This window comes from Epinephelus fuscoguttatus, linkage group LG6, assembly GCF_011397635.1.
Source record: "Epinephelus fuscoguttatus linkage group LG6, E.fuscoguttatus.final_Chr_v1".
Taxonomy (NCBI): domain Eukaryota; kingdom Metazoa; phylum Chordata; class Actinopteri; order Perciformes; family Serranidae; genus Epinephelus; species Epinephelus fuscoguttatus.
In genome coordinates, this window is record NC_064757.1 from 18,526,440 (window position 1) to 18,545,912 (window position 19,473).

At 39.8% G+C, this 19,473-nt stretch overlaps 3 protein-coding genes across 3 annotated transcripts in view; 2 read left to right on the plus strand and 1 right to left on the minus strand.

Moving 5' to 3' along the window:
- Positions 1 to 469: 469 nt before the first annotated feature.
- On the minus strand, positions 470 to 5,319 carry hspb11 (heat shock protein, alpha-crystallin-related, b11). The gene is made up of 5 exons (XM_049578194.1): positions 5,101 to 5,319; positions 4,851 to 4,957; positions 2,623 to 2,691; positions 2,485 to 2,528; positions 470 to 2,388 (listed from the first exon to the last, which is right to left on the minus strand). Exons 1-5 carry the CDS (start codon positions 5,187 to 5,189, stop codon positions 2,296 to 2,298), a joined length of 402 nt encoding a protein of 133 aa, XP_049434151.1. The 5' UTR covers positions 5,190 to 5,319; the 3' UTR covers positions 470 to 2,295.
- Positions 5,320 to 5,347: 28 nt separating this feature from the next.
- Positions 5,348 to 9,414, plus strand: smn1 (survival of motor neuron 1, telomeric). The gene is made up of 8 exons (XM_049578192.1): positions 5,348 to 5,485; positions 5,983 to 6,054; positions 6,200 to 6,325; positions 6,600 to 6,791; positions 7,794 to 7,967; positions 8,439 to 8,516; positions 8,762 to 8,869; positions 9,138 to 9,414. Exons 1-8 carry the CDS (start codon positions 5,438 to 5,440, stop codon positions 9,192 to 9,194), a joined length of 855 nt encoding a protein of 284 aa, XP_049434149.1. The 5' UTR covers positions 5,348 to 5,437; the 3' UTR covers positions 9,195 to 9,414.
- A 6,130-nt stretch (positions 9,415 to 15,544) lies between these two features.
- rtkna (rhotekin a) overlaps positions 15,545 to 19,473 on the plus strand; it is a 69,511-nt gene continuing 65,582 nt past the window's right edge. Inside the window, exon 1 of the mRNA XM_049577933.1 lies at positions 15,545 to 15,986. Within this exon, the coding sequence (XP_049433890.1) occupies positions 15,876 to 15,986 (111 nt within the window). The 5' untranslated portion in view covers positions 15,545 to 15,875. The remainder of the gene's footprint in view (positions 15,987 to 19,473) is intronic.

Sequence of the window (19,473 nt, forward strand, 5' to 3'; positions counted from 1 at the left end):
ATAAAACTGCAACTATAAATGCACAGAGGTATTAGACTTTGAAAAAAAAGCTTGTCAAACTACTCATTACTATTTATTGCACAACTTCACAAGCAAATGCTGGATTTATAAATAAATATGAATGCCGTTGATATATATTCAAAGCTGTTTTCAGCTGCGCTCTTTGTCAATCCCTCATTATCATTCTCCATTCCTCTTGGACTTAAATAATGAGAAGATTGTTTTCCTCTCCCGCCTAATCATCTAATTTCGGCCTTTATAGTGTTTCCTTCCTCACACAGCAGCTCTTTCCAGCTCATCTTCTGTCATTACTAAACTGATTGGACCAAATCAAAACTGAAATCAAATTAAGGCCCATTGTCAGTGCGCGTGGTTCTGTCACTGACATGAAAGCAGGACCACACAGAAGAGATAACAAGAAATTCAAAGTCGCTGGTTTGACATGAAAGAAAACAACAGAGCTGACTGGATGAAGGGATTTCTTCCTCGAAATATTCATATAAGACATCACCTATTTAGATGATTGTACACCACAAACATAAAAATCCTTGCGGCAATGTTCCCTTTTATGTAAAAAAGTATGCAACCATTTCTAATGGGCTTTACCAGCAGAATAGTTTGAAGTAGGATTTCAATGGCACATTACGGCAGTTAGAAGTATTACATTCTGGCTTTCAGTATTTATCTTTTTGATAAAATCTACCATTTTCAATTAGGGCGTGCAGTGGCAGAGAGGTTTTTGGGGAAGGTTGTGATATACATCTCTTTGTAAGGACTCAGCTGAACATACAGAGTTCTGGTCGAGCAGATGTCTCAGTGCGATTGGACAGCAGTTAGGCAGCCGTCAGAAGACACTGGGTGATAATTTAGCCCTGGCCTGCAGTGACATGATAATAATGCACTCATATCCTGCTGTGATTCTCCTGATCGGCTGACAGTCAAGCACAAAAGAGCCCGAATTCATTAGTAATGGGGAGGCAGATTTGCAGACCTGTTCAAAATACAAAAAAGGCATCACTGCTTACGTATTCACAGCAAACCAATGCAATAAATTCACAATCTGAACTAGTGCGGAAAAAATATATAATTGTACTCCTATGAAATGGGAGCTTGCACTTCATTTGATGGCCGACCCTCACCTCTAACATTATAATAAATATTCCATAGCGGTAAATAATAGATGAGTCAATAGCACTGTATCAGTTTCTACCTTGCCCTCATTACTCATTACACACTCATACTCAAATGTGCTATATCCCAGCCATACCCCTAAGCAATTAGTTGCTCTAAAATATCAGGGGGCTAGTTATTCAGGCATGTATTTCATATTTTTATTGGTTTATTTGGAGCACTGCATGCAGACCAGGCTACAGCAAACACAGCCTCAGCAAATCCCCAAGCTCCTCTGCAGTCAGCAAAGTAATTGGGGAGGGAGTCCCAAAGGGTCCTCGCACACTGCTGAACCCTCTGCTACCGACAAGTTGAAATGGCAATGGAGGTAGATAGGAGTTAGTGTTTGTGTGCGGGTGTGTGTATGTGGAGGATATAAGTGCAGGAGGTGGCTTGAGTACTTTTGTGTGAATAGGCCCGCAGTCTTTGGAGACTCGCTGGTTGGCTGGGAAACCATCTGGTTCCCCTTCCCCCCAGCTGCATTGCCCATGGTTCCCCATTTCTATGGGGATGTCAAATTCTGCTCATGGGGAGGCTGTCAGGATGCCAACTTAAGCCCCCACTGCTTAAAATTAGTTAATTAACTCTATCTCTCACACAGAGAGAAACTTCCTTTGTAAGTATTTCTACCATTCATCACAATCCAACTCGTTTATTCTAAAGCTCTGCCAGCTATCAGCTTGTGAAATTAGCAAGGAGCAGTTGAATGCAGGATAAAAAGGCCCATGTGTGAATCCATAACATTAAATAAGCACACACATAGAGAATGGGCTTAAGCTTTATTTCAGAATTGGAGGCCAGATTTTAAAATGTACTTCAGCTTGCCATTGTATGCTTTGTCTGCAAATACAACTTCACTGATTAAGGTGATAAAATAAATGTTAGACATGCATTCATTGATTTTCCAAATCAATGTTCCTCACATATTCATGGAATATGCTTATCAGATTCCCAGTTACTGTTAAAGCTGTCTGCCACCAGGGACAAGATGTCAGTGTCTGTGTGAGTTTAAAAACAGACGGAGCCTATAATGAGATCTAGTTATTTTTACAATGGTCAAATAATGTCATAAACATATATACAAAAAATACATCACAAGGCTTTTATTCACAACAATCGAGTGTGTCAATTTTGTACACTAACTCTGTGCACAGAGACAAAGTGATCATATCCTGAGGTGATGATAAAACGAAGGTGAGTTGCACTGCCTCCATTTAGCTGAAAGATATAAAAAGATAAAGACAAGTAGTTGTTTTACTTGTTAATTATACGCATTCATATGTTTTACTTAATAATATTTTAATTTCAACTCACCGAAATTGCATTTGACTGAAGACATCCCTCTGTATGTTCAAATTCTACAAGACAATCAGCTTGTTAATCGCAATTTTTGATTCTTCGGCATTTAAACCAAATGTGCAAACAGATACTCTAGATGGATGTTTCTCTTACCTTTCTCTGTGACAGACTCAAACTGAGAAGCATTTTCTGAGGTGTTTTTCTCTATCTTTAGATGCCTGACTGCAAAAGACAGAAAACACAACCAGATATCTATTAAAATGTTTAAAGGAACCACAAACTAAGTACATTTTTCTTTGCAGATAATATATAATCTTGTGCTGCTAGGAAAACTGTGAACGTTTTGGTCTGACACTAATGCCTTGGAGCAATTTATTTTGGCAATAAGCATGTTAAATGTGGTAAATTGTGGTTAAATTGCATGTGCAAATTACAATTTATGCTACGCTACCAGCATGGCTCAATGGATGGTCCACCACTTAAGTACAGACTCAAATATCTCAACAACTGCTGGAAGGATTGCAAAGAAATTTTCTACAGACATTCATGGCTCACCAATGATGTATCCTAACGACTTGGGTCACACCTGTCTTACTTTTTTTCTAGCACTGCCATGAGGTTGACATTTGTGATTTTGAATAAAAATGTCTCAACATTTGTTGAATAGATTGCCATGAAATTTGCTACGCACAACCAAGATCCCTTCAGGGTGATCTGTAATCACTTGGATAATCCTGTTTCTATCTAGTGCCACCATCAGGTCAAAATTCCAATGTGTCCAATGCTGTGGTTTAAGAGCAAATACCTGCAAATCTAATGACATTCCCATCAGCCTCAGTTGTACTTTGTGTGACTGCTGCTCAACATGCTAAAGTAAGATGAACATATTACAGTATAAACATCATACCTGCAGCATGATCGCATTGTCATTATGAGCTTGTTTACATGCTGACATCAGCTTTTGGCTCAAACAACAGCCTAAATGTGCTGGTAGCATGGCTAACAAGACTCTTGTGGTGTCTTCTTTTAATGTACATCTATTTCAATCAGGTTTTTCCTCCTTACAGCGACCATACAATCAGTCCAATATCTTCCATATCAATATGCAATTTAATTAACATATGTGATCAAAGAGTTTGAGGAATAGGCAAAATAACAATATCTGTGTTTCTCACCTGGTCATAATATAAAACATAGACCCCTTTACTTGTGATTACAAACACTACTGAAAAAAAAGGGACTTAAAAAGTCACAGAGTACTTTGTCTTAAGTTAATCTTAGCAAAAGATCATGCAGAGTAAAATGGTGGTGAGTTGACAGCTGATCATACATGTATATGCCCTTCAGTTTTAGGATGTGCTAGACTGTATGTGTTCATTTATTATATTGTGTTTAGCTTCTGTCCTGTTAATTTATGTGGAAAAACGGACATTGTCATGTACTGTAGGTCAAATACCTGCAGGAGTGTCCACACTTAAATAATCCAGCTGTTAACAATGTAATATTGTATAGTATAGCTAGGGGTGGGGGAAAAAAATCAGTGAAGCATAGTATTGCGATATTTTTGCGTGGCAGTATCTGGCAGATACACAGATGCCACGTTTAATATGTAAATTATCAACATTACAATAACAAATTCAACTTTTGATAGCCTACTAGAATAATAAAATCAATTGCTTTTTCAGTCCACTAGATACAATTTGTTGCAATAAAAAATGATAGAAGTGAAATGAAAAGACTGAAAACTTTATCTTATCAGATAAAACAAATGTCAACAAAGTTTCTTCCTTTGGGGACATAATTTGCAGATAAAAACAGGTAATAAATCCCAATATATTATCACAATACGCACCATATATTGCAACACATTTAAATCACAGTCATATGGAAATGTGATTGTTGGGCCTCTGGTGATTGTCAAACCTAGTATCAGCACATACAATAACTATTTACAATAACAGATTTGATATCTTTATACAGTTTTAGTATTATCGAAATGAGTGGGTATATGTACAAGCTTTTATTAGTTTGTTTATAGAGGAAAATAACCCGTGTTTACAGTATGCCATGAGGATCGTCAAAGCAGATAATTCAGACAATAATTCTTTTCTTGATTTCTCATAAAAAAATAATTTGACAGTGGCAATAGTATGATCAGTGGTGTGGTGGAGGGTAGCTTATACTAAGATTTATGGGTAATTCTCTCCAATTTTCTGGCTGTTTTCAGTATATTCACCTATCAGTCAAAAAGCCATTGGAATATACAGTATGAGAGAGTACACCCACTTCCTTCTTAGGAACCTGCCCACCTACCTAGTAGTAAACCCACCTCATCAACGACCACTATACTATGGTGTATAATACTACCCTAGCATCCATACCATTATAGCTGTCCACTGTCACAGCAGAAATGTTCGTGGGATCAGCAAAGCGGATGATGAACTCTTGAGGAAACATCCCGGTGGACATCCAAAACGTGTTAGTGTGACTGGGTGAAAGGGACAAACATCAAGTGTTAACGCTGCACTGCAGCACAAAATACAGTGTACATCTGGCATTAACTTTCACATGGAAACTTTAGGTTGACAAAGCTATTGGCGTTATTTCAGCAACAACTAAGCTAGGACTCACCCATCAGTGATGTTTTCTGGTGGGTGATTCTCATCGCTGGACGAAGCAACGACAACTTTTGCACCCAAAGAACTTAGAGAGTCAATCATCTCCAGAGACGCAAATAAAAGTAGTTTCCACAATAATACACACCAGTGTTGTGTTTAGGAGGACGCGTTTTGAGAAGTCGACAACTACAGCAAGCTAACCCAGCTAACGCTACTGCCGTTGCCAAGCCAACCGCTGCGTCGCAATATATATACGTCACCGTTACTATAGTACGTCACCATTTCCGACGCACGTTACTCGTTAGTTGTTTAGCAATTAGCAGTGAGCAGTGAAATCTACACATCTTCACATGGCGAATGGATGCAAAGACGTGTTGTTTACACGCGGAACTGGACAGGTTAGTTACAATGCACCAGTGAGCACAAGATGACAACACATGCCACACTTCACAGGCCGCTATATGTTTGTATGAGTTGGTAAGCTAGGAAGCTAAGCTACAAGGCAGTGCAAAATTCAGCTAAGTTGCGAAACAAAGAGGAAATGTAACACAGAAATGAAAGTAGAAATCCACAGGGCACCTGTCGTGTTTTTAATTGTCGAGATATTGCCTTATTGTAATACAGTGTGTCGGACAAACACAACGTGCGTAGCTTTAGCTGCTCAAAGATGACAAACCTACTGTGGCATCCACAATGAGGTTAACATGACAGTTCTGGTTTCAGGTCAACTCCAGAAGTAAGCTACACTGTAAAATTCGCCGGAGGATTTTAAAAATGTCAAATCAACAAGAGTCCACAATCTTCATCTGTCTTGTTTCGCATGTAATGGGAGATGCTTGTTAAAAATCTGTCACCTTTAGGGGAGCCATGTTTAATCTGTTGTTCTCTATTTCAGAGTGATGATTCGGATATATGGGATGACACAGCATTGATAAAAGCTTATGACAAGGCAGTTGCATCATTCAAGGTAAAATGGAGGCTTGGCATCATATGTGCATGCAACCATGGAACCCATCAATTATCATATATGCAAAATCTGTTTTGCAGAGATAAATGTGCATGAATAATGTTTCTTTGTTCTTGCCACTCATGTGTCTTGCTTTGTGTGTCAGACTGCCCTCAAGGGTGAAGATGAGCCACAAGCCGCATCCTCTGAGAAAAATCATCCAGGAAAGAAACGCAAAAACAACAAAAAGAACCAGAGTAGGAAACGAACCAATGCACCACCGGATAAAGAGGCAAGTCTGGAATTAAATAGTGGAGATAAATATACAGGAAGGAGGCTTATTGTTCAGCAGTTTTATTGGCAGTTTGTAGAGGTCTCAATGATAGACTTGAAATCAACATCATAGGTGTTTTAACATTTTAATGCACACAAGTTTAGCTTCTGTGTTCCATAACACATGTCAGTGATCTAAATTTGTGTTTGGAGCACCCTTTTTGGATTTGGTTTACTTCAAATCAGGAGATAACCAAACCAGATTGTTTACGTTCTGTTATGTTGTGTCACAGTGGCAGGTTGGGGACTCGTGCAGTGCATACTGGTCAGAGGATGGCCAGCTCTATGCAGCCACCATCTCGTCCATAGATGAGAAGAGAGGCACTTGTGTAGTTGTGTTTACGGGATACGGCAACGAGGAGGAGCAGAACCTTGAAGACTTGCTTTCAGAGATTTCCGAGGGTGATGAGGAGACAAATACAAAGGTAAAGCAGTGCATAGCATTTTTTGTCATGCTTATAAAATGCAGTATATTTCATGTATTTTGTTAGATGTTAGTCATTGTTATATTCTTACCTGTTCATTTAACAGGTTATTGACATTTTTTGGTGGTGTTTTTGAATTATTCCCTCATGCAAATGCAAAAAAAAATAATATTGTCTCCAAACAGCAAAATTTGATGGCATAACCATGTTTTTTTACTGTAAAAGTCAGGTTTTACTGTCCGTCAGTCAGAATCGAAGGAAAAGGGCTTCTTTCCAGACTGAACATTTACATTTTCCCACTAATAATCCCCTGTCGCACATGCACCGTAGTTTGTAGATCACTCATAGACTGTACACTCTGCTGTTCACTGTGAATAGAAGCTAGGGTCATTTTTTATTTTAAAAAATCACTTGGCAGTGAGTCAGCTCAAACCAGGTAATATTTGTACAACCTCTACTCAAAGAAGAAAAGCAGCATCATCCCCTGGCACAGTTCACACAGGGTTATGTCCTTTACTCACCAGAGCACACCAAAAATGAGAAATGACCAAAATTAACAGTATGTGTATGAAATGACAGTAAATAACACCTATTACCTTTGACATACTGTCATGTTTTATATGTTATTTGCTTTTATTTGACCACTATAGACTGAATGTAATAGTAGGTAATAACTGAAAGAAGAAGTAGGGGTCAGTTGAGGCAAAGTGAGATAAATTTGAATTACAGTACTTGATCTTTATCCAGTAATAACTCCTGGAGTGCTATGAACATAAAAAAATGCTGTCTCACAGTGTAATCAATCCACGGATTAATTTATAATTAGTAAAGCGCTTGCATCTTTTATGGATTGTAGATTAATTTGGTGATAGATAAGTTAATATTTTTCCCCTGATTTTGCTTTTTTATTAGTCAAATATAATTCAATTGTGGTATGAAAACAATGACAAAAAAAAAGATGAATCAGGGTTTTAGTAATTTTTCTCTGTAACTGTGGTAAAGGAGGCAGAGTCGTCAACAGAGGAGAGCGACAGGTCAACTACACCAAACCAACACAAACAACAACCTCACAGTAAACCTCAGAAGTCCAAGGCTCACAGAGAACCTCCTCCTATGTGGGGTCCTGGCTTCCCTGGGTTTCCTCCGGGCCCACCTCCCATGCATGCTTTCAGACCGGTAATAAGAAAAACTTCTTGTCTTTTTCCTTATTAGTCAGCAAACAAAATGAACTGATAATAGACTGTTTTAATACATATTGTTGCTTGAGTTTAAAATGTTAGAATCAAGTTTAAGACAATTAAGACTTTATAAAACCTGTTCGAAGCTTAGCTCTTTGCTGCAGCAACAGTCATAGTAAAATGACACTTAAACAATGAAGCGTTTACAGTGTTGACAATAAAACTGGAATATAAACAGCACCCTCTCAGAGCTGGAATTTATTGCTGGGGATTGCATTGGACTGCAATGAATTTTATTGGTGTTTATGTTAATATGTCTATCCTCTGTATTGATGTGACTCTCTATCATAAAATGAAAGAAAGACATGTTTTTGAAAATAATATATATTAAATCAAGCCTTACTGTTTGGTATAACTGGCATCACAGTGTTGTTTTCAACCCTTTCTGTGTCTTTATGTCCTCTGCCAGGGTGGAAGCAGACAATCTGGTGGTGGTCACGGGCCTGTACCTCCATCCTGGCCTCCCATGATGCCTTTTGGCCCACCAGTGAGTTGGAATATATTTCAACATCAACAAGAAATGCAAAAACTACAGTAGATACTGTTTTATCTGTTGCTCAGATAAAACAGTAGATACTGTTTTATCTGAGCAACAGATTTTGCAATCCACATGTAAAAAGCACACACTCACTAGAAATCTGGTAAATTGAGAAAACACTGTCAGTTATTGATAGACAGCAGATATCATCAATCTGCAGCATCTGTATTGTGATCACACTCTCTCCGCCTTAGATGATCCCTCCACCTCCACCGATGAGCCCCGACATGGTGGATGACGAGGCTCTGGGCAGCGTGCTCATCTCCTGGTACATGAGCGGATATCACACGGGATACTACTTGGTATGCACACAGGAGCTAACTGATGTATTACGGGCTGTAAAAGGGATTTACAGCTTTTATTTACAGGTTCAGTCTCTTGCATTATGTTGTGAGGAGCAGCGGGCGTATATGTTAATTTGGACGCCTTTTTTGGTGAAGTTACTCAATCTTTCCTGTTATGCTTCTTAACTAGAGGATCCTTTTTCATGGAATGCCTCCAGCTTTATAATAGGTGGGAGTCCTTGATTTTTAAAAGAGGAGTTCTATTAACATCATATTCTTTTTACAGGGGTTGAAGCAAGGACGCAAAGAAGCCGCCAATTGGACGAAACTGCACCACAAATGAAATGATCAACACAACATTTTATAGTTTAAGTTTTTCAGGGCACCACTTGGAGCAGCAGCCGCCCGCCCTGTCGTGCCTGATGTATGTGTTTTGTTTCAATGAAATGTTATAAACTGAAGTGCTTCGTGCTGGGAACAGAACATTCATCGGAGTTCAAGGAGGAGAGTTTTGTATTCTTTGTAAATAGATTAAATAAAGGCTATCAGAGCACAGTTGGTAACTCTCAGTGTTTTTGTTTTTATTGCACTGTAGAATAGATGCAATTTTGTAAAAATGAAAATCTACTTGGCAAGAGATGAGTGTGATTGTTGCCACTATTTTTCAGTCATTATAAATATATTTGTCTCATTTATTTCACTAATTAGCAAAAGAGGGAGTTATTACCCGAATGTGTGTGTGACAGACTCAATGATATGTGGTTGTAATGGCAAATACTGTCCAGCAGAAGTCAGACTAGTATAATGTAATCACGTTATAGGGAAATGTGGCATGAATACATAATGGCTTGGTGTTTAAACCTGTGCAGAACCATTGCCAAACCCTCTTCCCTTCTAATTGTGTGTCTGCTGTACACTTGTGTCTCTGGGCATGCTAAGAATTTGATTGCCAGCCAGACTTTGAGTCCTGCTTCGGTCCCACTGGTGCTTTTCCACACAGTTAATTCAGAGAATCGTTTCAGTATACGGGTTGCATTCAAGCTTTCTGTTTTCCCTGAGGTGACCCCCTCATCCACCAGCCAATATAGGATGGCATTCATCATGTTTTTCTGCTTGCATCAGGTGTGTGCATATTTCAGGGTGAGAGTAGGCAAAGTTTCATCAACTGAAAGTATAAGACATTTGTTGAGTTGTGGAGATAAAAATTGATGTTTGAACAAAGTCATTGCGATATTAAGATCATTGAGAGACGTTTTGTCTTCACGTCCCTTAAACTTTACAACCTCAGACTTTGCAAGTCTGAAATGCAGACAAAAGGGCGTTTGCAGGTCAGAGAGAGGACAGTGAAGTGTTTTATAGTGATGTAGCAGACACCAGTGTTTTATAATTTTATATGGTATGCTTGTGCAGAATGAGAACATGAGGTCCATTGCTGCTTTTGTCTGCACAGCTATTATTTATCTCCTGAGCTGTCCTGTAAACTGATCCTAGAATGAAGTTTAATGATGTAAGAACAGCAGAGGAAGTAGGGCAATAGTTACTGTATAGGAGAGTATATTTAGAATATAGAAAACCACATGTAATTACAGTGGGAATAAAGCCACAGCCATTCTGCTGAGCCTGTGGCACTTTCATTCCATGAAAAGAAAGCCCAACAGATTTCCCATATTTCCTATATGGGTGATTTGCTGCCTGTTTACACCCACTCCTCCAGTTGGGCAATTGATCATACGTTGTATGTGCGACTGTGTGAGGCAGAGACACAAACAGAATAGGATTTTGTGGTAACATGTAACAGCATGATTGTCTGCTGTTTTTGATATCATGTGATCTTCCTCCAGCTGCTCCGTGGCCATTGCTCTCTGAGTAAAGAGCGGCCCCTTTGTTTGTGTGCTGACTGTGGTCTGCATTTTATAGCCCACTGTGACTGTGCCAGTGTTGACTGCTGTATTTGATTCTCACTGTAGCAGTCACTTTTGTTTTTTCTTCTGTTTTGTGTGCATTTGTGTGGGCAAAAGAGGGAAAAAAGAGGGACGGTAACAGGAGAAAATGTAGTTTGTGGGATTTACAAACAGAATATGCACTATAAACGAGGGGTGATAAACCAGACCTATCTTTTCCCCACAGATGGATTTAAAATCTGCCGCGGCAAAGCCTGCACATAAGCCCCTTGCTTGCCTGACTCTGCAGCATACTGAGCTGCCCAAAGGGCTCAACGGAGCCCAGCGAGGAGTTAAAAGGGGGTCAGACCTAGCTTGGGAAAGCACTGCTCCCCTCTGTGACTGTCTACCCCCTACTGACCAGAGCGGCATGAGGCATGTAAACATAATCTGCATTTCACATAGTCCCTTCTAGGAGACAGACAGACATCCAAGTGAGATCACACTGCTGCATGAGTTACAGCGCCTTCAGCTATTTACTCAAGCTCCCAACATCAACAAACATTCCGCTTTTAAATAAGAGACTTGGGGGGAGATTAGAGAAACAGGGGCTCCAAAAGCCCCCTTTCCCTTTTTCCATAGAGGCCAAGCACCAAACACTTACTGCTGAACTACAGTCATCATTGTAAGTTTAAGATTGTGGTGCAAACACCTTTAACCCATTAGCAGAGCAGAGTATTTGTGGCTGATGCTAAATCACTGGTTTTAAGTGTATGCAGGGTTGTTTCACTGTCAGCATAGTGCACAAAACTGGAGTTATCTGGCTGAGGCAGGCTGGGAAATGTAACACTATTTCTATTTTTTCTTTGTTCTGAGGAACACAAACAAGTGTCTGCAAACAGACACTAAATATAGATTTTCATGATTGGCAGAGAGACAACAGATTGCTGTATCAAGGCTGTTTGTGATTCAGACAAAAATGAACAAACATGCCATTGCAACATGATACCATAATGCCAGACAGTGGATTTTCAGTTAATTGCCTACCCAGTGTTAGCTGAAGAAGTTGCGTTGTAAATAAAATCACAGTAAACAATGGCTCTCAATTACACGAACCCTGATGAAGACTTTATCATAATGCATTGATTTCCAGTCCTGCATCACTGAAGGCTTTCAGCTGATCTGTGGCTTTTGTGTACCCTTTGATTCTCCTTTACCACACTTTATTTTGATAATTTTAGACGATACAGGAGGTTGTGATCGGGGTTACACAGTGTCCGAATGTGCAGCAAACAGATAAATAAGATGAGGAAAATAAGATAAACAGAGATTCTGTTGAACACTGGCCTTTTACCAGTGAATCGTTCTTGTAATATCATCACTGAAGTGCTCACTGAAAGCATGAGAAAGCAAAGAGTTTTGACATTGATTCATTTCAGGCCTGATGCACAAAATATCAGTCGGTACAAGGTTTTGTGTGATGACCTGGTGCGTTGCGTACTTCAAGTAATGAACAGAGTATTAAAGAATGAACAGGCAATCACACACCTACCTTGAGCCAAGGGTGGATAGTTCATGACTCTAGTAGTCCTGAATTGGATGTGAGTCCCAGTATCTGGATAAAATGTACCTTCTTGTGGGACTAAGTAGAGATGCAGTATCGCCTTGTGTCATGAGGCTGGGACTTTGAAGCAGACCTCTGTCACCAGAGGTGGAAACAAGTCATTAGCCTCTTTTACACTGCCCGTTCAAGGCAGGAATATCACGCTGTTGTGCCGCCTCGCTGTTCTGTATTAAAGGTATGACTGAGGAATGGGGGGACAGAAATATGTTGCTTTTAAGCTTGCAGTGGAGGCACACTAACAGCCCCAAATCAGCATCTGTGTAAAAACGACAGGGTGGGACTGGACGCTTGTGTGTTTTGCAAGTCACAGGTAAGTCTCAAGTCAAGTCCCAAGTCCTTAACTTTGAGTTTCGAGTCCTAAACAAGTCATAATGCACTCTTCATGACACTTTAACAGATCAGAAAAAAGGAGTGCTGACATTACACCTTGATTTAGCACTTTGAACCATTGCCATAACAGAATGAATTTTGTATGTTTCTATCCTGTCTAGTTGTATTTAACTCATCTCACATTGAAAACAAATGTCTACTTCCTCTTTATAGATTTGCTTAGGGGAAGGTATCAAGTATTTTCAAGTCAGTAGACTCAAGTCCAAGTAAAGTCACGAGTCATTGGTGTTTGAGTCCAATTCAAGTCTTTTTAAATGTTGACAAGTATAATTTCATCAAATTTGTGACTCAAGGCTGACTCGAGTCCAAGTTATAAGACTCAGCCGCACAGCTCAGTCTGTCACACTCCATGTGGATGTGACCTCTGCCTCAGTGACACTGATCCTCGATGACCCTCTGACCTTATAGAATTCCGCTCACAGCAGGTCCAGTGAAGTCCTGGTGCCGCCACAGATCGTGAATCACATTCCTGCTGGATTTCATGCCCTGTCGCAGATGCTCATAAATAAAATGTTGTACCATGGAGGCAAAGCCCCCCCTGCCAGCCAGCCAGGCCCTCTAAGTAGTCTGCATTTTTGTTATTAAGGAAATGGGTGTTCTCAGAAGCCAAAGAGCAGCAAATACGCATCACCTGAAACACATTATTTAAAAAGATCCTGGTCTTTTGACAGATCAGAAGAATTGTTTTATCTGGTATCCTCTTTATTGCTTTACGATAGGCTATCAAAGCCATGTGCGATTAACATCATTAACCCAGCTGGACCCACTATGAATATCATTCAAAGGTACATCACTTAGCCAAACATCACTTACATCTATATGTATTCTAGTGAAGACCTAAATATTTCCAGTGATATCAAACATGTAAGGTAAAACTTTTTTTTTTTCATATGATTGAGCCGTAATTGAGGTTGATCCTCATGTTCTTGATTCTATCAGTCTTATAGTGTGGGGAAAGGCTCTCACACTGAACTGCTCAAAGGGAATTTTAATTTTCAATAAATATTTAAGGCAGTGATTTTAATATATATTGAGGGGATGCATCCCTCCAGTATTCAAATATGGTTATAATACTTAAATAGACTTAATTATACAGGTAGCCATGCACTACTATCCTAAACAATCATTTGCAAATGTAATTATAATCATAAACTTAACAAATTCCCATACCAGCTCTACTAAAACAGCAGTTCTACGTGTGGTCTGTCCAAGTGGTGTTGCCATACCCCAGCAGAACACAACTCATGGGCATATTCATGTCTTTATTACATTATATTTGTCAGTAGGCTAGCCCTCATGAAGTCTGAGTAAAGTGTTAATTATTTTTGTTACGCTGCTTGTGTAATTTATGTAGACAGTAGTAGCTTTCATTTGTTACATTTCTAATTTTGAATGTTTTTCTGGAGGAGAAAAAAGAAAGAAAGAAAAAAAAGTGAACTTGGAACTGCAATTTGAGGACAGAATATATTCATATTCTGACAGTAATAGAGTGACAAGGAGCAGCGTGAATGGCAATTATAAAATACCATATCGTATATCTAGATTTGGACAGCTATACGGGTCAGCTTTGTCCATATAGGGCTGTCAACTCTGGAGCACATTACTCACCAAAATCAAAGTGCTTACAGATTTAAAATCCTTCACAACAAAGGTCAAGTGCTGACTAAAAGCAAACCAGAGCAGTGCACTCAAAGTTTTAAGGGGTATTAGTGTAAGTGTTTTGGTGTATTGTGGTATGTGTATTTTAGTAGGCTATATTGTGGAATGCGTTCAGTGGTATGTCTTTTGTAGTAGATGTATTGTGGGATATGTTTTGATGTATGTATTGTGGTATATGCACTGTGGCATGTGTATAGTGTGTGGATTGTGCTTTATATATTTTATTGTGCCTTCCATGTTCATAGTGCATTGTGGTTGTATGATGTTTTAAACTGTATATTTTTCTATAACAATTTAGGTCCACATGTTTAAGCCCAACTAGGCACAAGAGTTGAAAATTAGCAATAGATATAACCCCCTGAGACTCTTCGTCCTTGTATGAGGACATCACATTTTGGGTTTTCTTGACCTTATTCTTAATTCTACTTAACTTAGAGCCGTTGTCCTCGTTCATGGACACTTTTTTGTGCCATTTAGTGGTAGTAAGAGCACAATACACTAATCCATGTAAAAACAAGATGGCAGCCATCTCTGCCAAGTCAGTCTGCAGGTGTTTGTCTTGTGATATGGCACCAAATTTGACCAATTAGCATCAGTAACATTGGGACTTAATTGTTGCCTTGTTTGAGGACATTCACACCAAACTTTTGTTAACAAAGTTTAGTTTTTTATATCTACCTAGTTCTTCTGATCCCACATAGCTAGGAGAAATTAAAAATGCACACCAAACAAAAGTGTTTTGGAAGAGGATAAACTCTCAGTCCCATACTCTGTATTGGAAGTATGTTAAATTGCACTGTCCCTATCCAATAAAAAAAATGAATGAATAAATAAATACATGAATATAAAAGTAGTCTAATTTCCAAGAATGCCCTCGTGTGGGCTTTTTGTATTCTGCATATTCTCTTATATGCCAGAATAAAAATAATCAAGGCACCAAATGTTGATAAAATAATTGGTGTGGTTTCATGCTTCATCCGTCCCCGCTGAATGACTTGCATAAACAGGCCTCCAGCAGGCATGTGAGATACTGCAGTGGTAAATCTCTACACGGCATTCATCGCCGGTAGGGGTCTCCGGCACAGGACAGGGCAAAGTTAGGTCCCAGCCCCACCACATGGGGTGTCACCATGTCACTGTTGCGCGCACAAGGGGCAGTGTTGGGAAAAGTGAAAAGTCAGCTGTGTAGGAAGACTCCGTAAATCTGTGTGGTTTTTTTTCTTTTCTTCCCTACGAGTAGACTTGCTTCAGTCGCGGCTCCCACATCAGAGGAAACGCCGGTGTTTGATTCGGGGCTTGCCTTAATCTCCTGGGAGTTCTCTCCCACCCGGTGGGGCCGTTTTGTTGCCACCTGGATCTGCGCTGTGTTGTTTGGCAGCTTCCGAAGCGATTCCTCCCTTTGCGCTCACTTTAAGTTGAGCTAATACGCTGTGCACAGGACTATCTGTGAAGTTGGCAGAAAGCAGGGACGATGTTTTGCCGAAATCAAACGGCGAGAGCAACCGTAGCTCGCGGCTCTGCCCTTGAAATGGAGATACGGCGAGGGAAGTTCAGAAAGAGCGTTTTCCTGGACACATCACAGGTAGACGTAGATTGTCCGCCAGTTATCACCACTGTCTCACCACACACACACACACACACAAACAAACACACACATATACTATAGGGGATTCTCTGTTTTCAACTTTGACTGATTTCTCTCTCACACACACTACACACTAACTTAGTTGGCACACTTTTAATCTTGTTGTGAAGGCTTTTGAGTTGTGTACCCTGCCTTTTGCTTTGTGCGATATTTTAATTAAACTGCACCGGAGAGCTGAGCTGCTGCGTTCAGGTCCTCAAATTAAAGCTCTTAATTGCAGCATTTACAAACTACTTTGCATTTTACTCCACTCTAAACAAAAAACAATAATATCCCTACAGAGACTTTAAAGTGTGTCTGTGGCACTTAGTAGTGGGTGGGTGTAGTAACTTAAATGTGCTTTATGTTGTCTTCCAAATCCCATGGTGTTGTTTTAATATTCCAAAATGGTTTAATATTGCATAGTTTTGTTGGGATGCTGGCACATTCAGGTGGTTGCTGTCATTTGTTTTTCTCATAATGGCTTATTTTTATTTTTAAAAAATGCATTATACTTGTATAATTTTGTTCTCCGGAGATTCCCGCTTCCCTTGGTACTCATCTTGATCAACTGTGCTCACACACTTTTTTTGAGCAACACTGCAACATTTCCAAACTCTTGTGTTTGCTCACTTGTGTGTCTTTTAACTGCTTTAGTTCTGGCTGCAGCATGTGGACAGTCACCCTCAAGGGAACAGTAAGAAAAAAAAGCCTGCATCCAAAAGTTGAGAACTAGGTCAGAGCTGTGTATCCCTCTCAGCTGTTTATCACTGGATTAGAGCTGGTACTCTTCTTCATGCATGTTTTCCTCTTCCTCTCCCTGCAAAGCTCCCATGTCAACATCTGCTTCATATTAGCCACCGTTTGTCGGCAGAGCAGACAGGCTCTGAAGCGGCTTCCAATCCAACCTCTAATTATTTTTACTCACGGGCCACTTTAATACTGTTTTGATGGAAAGTCCTCCCTCTGTCTATCTCCATTCTCTTCCTCTCCCTCTCTCTCAAACACACACACACTTGCCTGTGAGCCGTGGCAATTTGCATATTACTTTGGTTTCACTTGAGAGTGCTGGTATTTGGTTATTCAGTCAGAAACATCCAGTTTTAGGTGTAAAATTAAACCCACATTTCAGCCGCACAGAGTTGTGGAAGGTCCGAGGATTGTTATGGAGTTACTAGACAGAAAAAAGAGGGATGTGTGTGTGGGGAAAAGAGTATCAGAGAGAGAAGAGGAGGTGGTGGATTCAATTGTAAGAGGATATTTAAGGAATGTTAATGGTGCGATATAGCAAATGGAAAAGATAGAGTATTGATTCTGTCTCCCTACTTCGCTCTTTAAATCTCTCTTGCTTTTTCACCCTGCCTATGTGTGTGCAGGCATACACATTGTCAACTTATGTGCACTAGTTGTTTATAATTCTTGTCACAGGAAAACACCACTAACCCCTGGAGAGTCAGGCACACTCACATTGATTTGTAGTCAGAATTGCCCCGATCTGGTGTCTGAGCAGCGTGAGTTCATATCTGATGCACAAGTTCATACAGGCCAACAATACATAACACCTCCTGGAGGTGCAGTAGTGTTATTGTATTGAAGTCTGTACAGCGGTGATACTCAACTTATGGTGCACGGGCCATATTTGGCCAGCAATAGGCTGCCAGGGGGCCAGGCGACAATTTTTAACTCACATTGAAAATGTATTGAGTCGCACTGCTTGTTTTTACTTGGAATGTTAAAAAGGTGGCAGTGTGCATAAAAACATTGAAAGACAGCTTTTTTTAGCAAATAAAAAATGCCAGGGGAGGACCCTCTGGGCCCCCAATGGAGATTCTCCGCTGAGCCTCAACTGCCCTCAAATCCTGGGTTGAATCCAAATGTCAGGACTTCACTGCACTTGCAGAGTCACAGACTTTGCAGGAGCGTTCCCAGGAAGTTTGGGAGTGTTGAGGTGTGTCCAAATCCACAAGTTGTTCAGTCCACGAGGGACCTCAAGTGAACTTTCCGCAGACTTCCAGAGACTCTGCTTGGGGTGTAGACTTCACTGATTTAATTACCCACAAATCATTGCAATATGGACGTAACATTTTGGGGTTTTTTTCATAAATGTGTAAAGCAATTATTGCATTAAAACGTTACTTGAGTCATGTAGGACCAGAGGTATTATTCAACCACATAATGACACAGAGATATGTATACATATAGGCTATAAGGTTAGCACAATGAAAATGCGTTTTATTATTGTAGCCTACCCTATAGGCTAAAAGCTGTGCAGTGTAATGCAAATAGGCTAAGAAAACTGACAGAATAACAATAAAAGGTAATCCAATAAGCACTATTCAATTTGATTTTATTTTTTAGTCGTAGTCCGGCCCTTATTTACAAACATAAGTGTATTTGAATATGTGTAGCATATATGTTATATAAAAACGTATGAAAATTATTTAGTTCAGTCACAAGAAAGCCTATACATGGGATTTATATATTTGTTATCTGCTGGGACAGATGAACAGACACTATTCATCAACTTGCGTGAGGAATGTGACAGCACTGATCACTGTGTACATACTTGTCGCTTGAATGTTTCCATAGCAACAAGTGAAAGACACTTAAAGCCTGTCTATCAGTGTCTCGAAGTCTCTACTCCCGTAGACTTTACATGATGACAGTGAACACGTCACAGTACTTATGACTAAAGTCTGCAAGGGTTTAGTTCACAAGTCCAGAGGGTGGAAATTTGGATTCAGCCCTAGAGATGCCCCTGTGTACACCTGATCTGTGTGGGGCTGCTGCAGCTCTTGGCAAAGATCAGTTAAGACAGCAAATGTGTATAGGTTTAACAATTCATTCATTATATATAATGATAATATAATGATAATATTAGGTTATTAACTGGCCCCAGGCCCCCTGTCACTTGCAACAGTGGCCCCTGGGCAAAGCAAGTTGAGTTTCCCTGCTGATCAGTATCTCAGACAAGATTAAATGATCTCATGTGTTTTGGGGTTTATTTTCAGATGGTGTAACTGGATGATTGTCTTCGGAGCTTGTAAACAGTGTAAGCAATTTTCCTCAGAGGCATTGTGATAAGAGAGATAAGCACATGGTCTTTTTAGGGCAGTGGAGGCAATCATGACCTATCTTATATAATATTTGTATTTATTTGGCCAGTGAGGTTGACTGAGGACTTTTCTTTTTGGGGGAAAAATTAAATCAGAAGCGATAAAACGGGGACTGACGAGGCGTATACCAGACCTTTACATTAATCTTCATAGATATTCCACCCCTACCTCATATTACTTTCTTCTGTTTAGTCTCTGCATTAGTTATTTATCAGGGTAAAGACTTCCCTTCTTTTCACAACAACAATCATTGCTTCCTTAACTGTGTAATCTGCTCTCTGCTGGTTCTCATACAAGATTAATTTGTGTCTTTGCCTTTGTTGCCAATG